Raw genomic sequence first — 2,942 nt, forward strand, 5'->3', positions numbered from 1 at the left:
TTGAACAAGAGTGTATGCCATCAAGATTATCCATGTTTTACAGTTTCCTTGGTGTTTAAACAATGATAGTTGTAACACATATGACTACAGTACTTTGAATATATTAAAATTCTATATTAAAATAATCATGGGCTAAGCCTTTTGGTTTGTTCAGTTAAAATATTTTTAACCTACTTAGACCATCTGACTTTAGCTTCCACTTGTTAGCTTTACAAAGGAAATAAACTGTCTACCAATATGTTTATATAAGGCATTTGCATGTATGTATGTAACTCAGTAGTTGACTTATGTTGAAAATATTTAAAACAATATTATATATTATAATATATCAATTACATTAATAATTAATATTATTAATATAATCAATATATAATTAATAATTAATTATATTAATATAATATATTATTATATATTATATTAATATATAATTATATATTAATATAGTATATATAATTAATAATTAATTAATAATTAATATAATTGATATTAATTATTAAATATTATTATATAGAGAGATTATTATAAATCTATCTTTAAGGCTTGTGTAAAGTAAAAAGCCTTCTGTGGCTCCCCACTGTCTATCTAACGTTATATATATTGCTTAGTGCGATCCTCAGTGCCGAAGAAGGACTCAATACGCTCTCTACTCTTTTATTTTCCTTACACCTCAGATCTCAACACTAAATTGTGTTGCCCACCGTTATCCATATGTTTTATGTTTTCCTGACTCTATTCTTTGGTCATATTGTTCTTTCAACCGATACATTTTTTCCCTTTTTTTTTTTGACAATTCTTCAAGACCTTTCATGAAAGTTCCCTTGAACACCATTTATCGATTTCCTGTACTAGAAATTTTAGCGTTGCCTCTTGACTCCTCTCTTTCTGTCATGTCTATATGTACTCGTTCACTGAATTGTAGTGATTCTACCTCAGAATTATTGCAAAAATCCTTCCCTTCCTTTCTATCCCCATTTTCTCTGCCTCAGTTCAGGCCCTTACCAGCGTTGCTGGCTCTTTCTTACTCCTAGGACCAAACTGACCTTCAGAACACATCTAAATCTGTTGAACCATTCTCTTATTACCTTTCCCTACACTCATTTGAATTCCAAACTCATATTGTAAATATCTTAGACGTCTTATTCTTTCTTTCTTTGATAATACACACCCTTTCGAGGATTCATCTGTGCAGGTTTTTTTTTTGTGTGTATTCTTAACTCTCATCATTTTTTTGGGAAGAGGGGGTGGCTTCCCCAGCTGTTTCTAAAAATAGTTACTTTCTCTCCTCTCCAACTTTATTTTCATGTCTTTGTTATAGCATTTACACAATACACTGTTTCGATGTCTGTTCAGAAACAGACATGGTCGCCCACCAGGAATTTCTTTGGATATAAAGGCAGATACACAACAAACTCATCATGACTGTGAATAAAGTGCATTAGGTATTCACAACACATTGAAGATTCCCAAGAGGGGACAGGCTCAGTGAAGAGGGGAGCAAATGAAAGGGAGAAGGAGTGGCTTCTAGAGCGTGTAGCTGCTGTAGGGACTTCTTGGAGGCTGTGCTGTTTGAAATTCTCCCTGAGCTCAGAGGCAAAGGGAATTAGAGCCTTCTTATCTTGGTTCCTCAGATGTGGGGTAGACTGAGAGGAGGGGCCGGAATCTAAAAGTTGTCAACAGTCAAACATAAAAAATGGAGTTATCCTCCTTATTACAATGCTTTAATTATCCACAGTTTAGATAAAAAAAAATAAGATGAAAGGGAGATTTTTGTTTTTGTTTTTTTGTTTTGTTTTGTTTTTTAGAGGACGAGGGTATTATGTATGCTTTCATTCTGAGTTGAATGATTCTGAGAACAGCAACAATTTTATTTTCAACAAATTCAGCATTCAATATTCAAACATTTCATTCCTTCAACAACAAATTCTTGTCTTCATGGTGCTTACGTTTTAGAACTGCAGAAATGAGAATGATAGTTACTAGAACGGCAGCTCAAAAAAACACTGGAGCAGGTAAGATTGAGTCTCCCATATCCTCTAAAACAAAAGGTGCTATGTGCTAAGGTCCAGTTGATTAACCAAGGCAAATTTCAAAAGAAACTGTCTTACGTAAAGTCTTAAGTCATCAAGTATTGTCAGTTCTGCTACTGCAATGTAAATTCCACTTGGCTCTTACAGGATCCTCAGAAAACCAAAGTATCTAAAAGTTCTCTACCAATGTGAAATGGAGTCTGTGTGGCATGCAAGGTCATTAAAATCTATGTCACAGAGAACATAACACAAATATCTTATATTTCTCATGAAATTAGGACATCAACTTCAATCAATTTATCTTTTTTTTTCGGAAGAAGAATTAAGTGCTTAATGATAGTCCTATGTAAAATATCCTGGTAATAAATTTTATAATAGAGTTTTCATTACAAAACAGAAATCCTTATTTTGGTTTGCATTTTGAGAGTTCAAAAGATAAGAACATTTATTAATATGGACAAAATGTGAAATTCATTTAAATACTAAATATTTGTTCTAGTTAGTAATCCTCTAAAACTATTAGATTACTGACTTTCTTTTTCATGAGCATTGGGAGTACAAAAGATTTATATCTTTTAAAAGAATCTCAGAACTGTAATTTAACTGAAGATTTAAACTATTCCAAGCATAAAAATAAATATTAGCTTGCATATTTAAGGCCTAAGAGAATTTAGTGTGAACTTAGAAGAAATCAAATAGTTGACATAAAACATTTATGGAAATTTGCCATTTCCTTTTTTATACCTTTCAACTATTTTTTATAAACTCTGAGTGATGTTATAGACCAGCACTGTCCAATAGAAATATAATGTGAACCACAAATTAGAGTCATATGCATAATTTCAAATTTTCTAATAGAAACGGTTAAATAGTAAAAAAAAAAAAAAAGGAAGGGAAACTAATTTTAGTAGTATA

The 2,942-nt window shown here is 31.5% G+C and overlaps 1 protein-coding gene across 2 annotated transcripts in view; it reads left to right on the top strand.

Moving 5' to 3' along the window:
* The window catches only part of LOC120583380 (fibronectin-like), a 44,550-nt gene that overhangs the window by 34,535 nt on the left and 7,073 nt on the right, over window positions 1-2,942 (top strand). Inside the window, exon 17 of one of the 2 annotated variants that reach the window (XM_039838921.1) lies at window positions 1,803-2,099. The exons of the other annotated variant lie outside the window; for it this stretch is intronic. Coding sequence (XP_039694855.1) covers window positions 1,803-1,835 — 33 coding nt within the window. The 3' untranslated portion in view covers window positions 1,836-2,099. Of the gene's footprint in view, window positions 1-1,802; window positions 2,100-2,942 lie in introns of those variants that run through there. 2 annotated transcript variants of the gene reach the window in all.

This window comes from Pteropus medius, unplaced genomic scaffold (genome assembly GCF_902729225.1).
Source record: "Pteropus medius unplaced genomic scaffold, Ma_sr-lr_union100, whole genome shotgun sequence".
NCBI classification, from domain to species: domain Eukaryota; kingdom Metazoa; phylum Chordata; class Mammalia; order Chiroptera; family Pteropodidae; genus Pteropus; species Pteropus medius.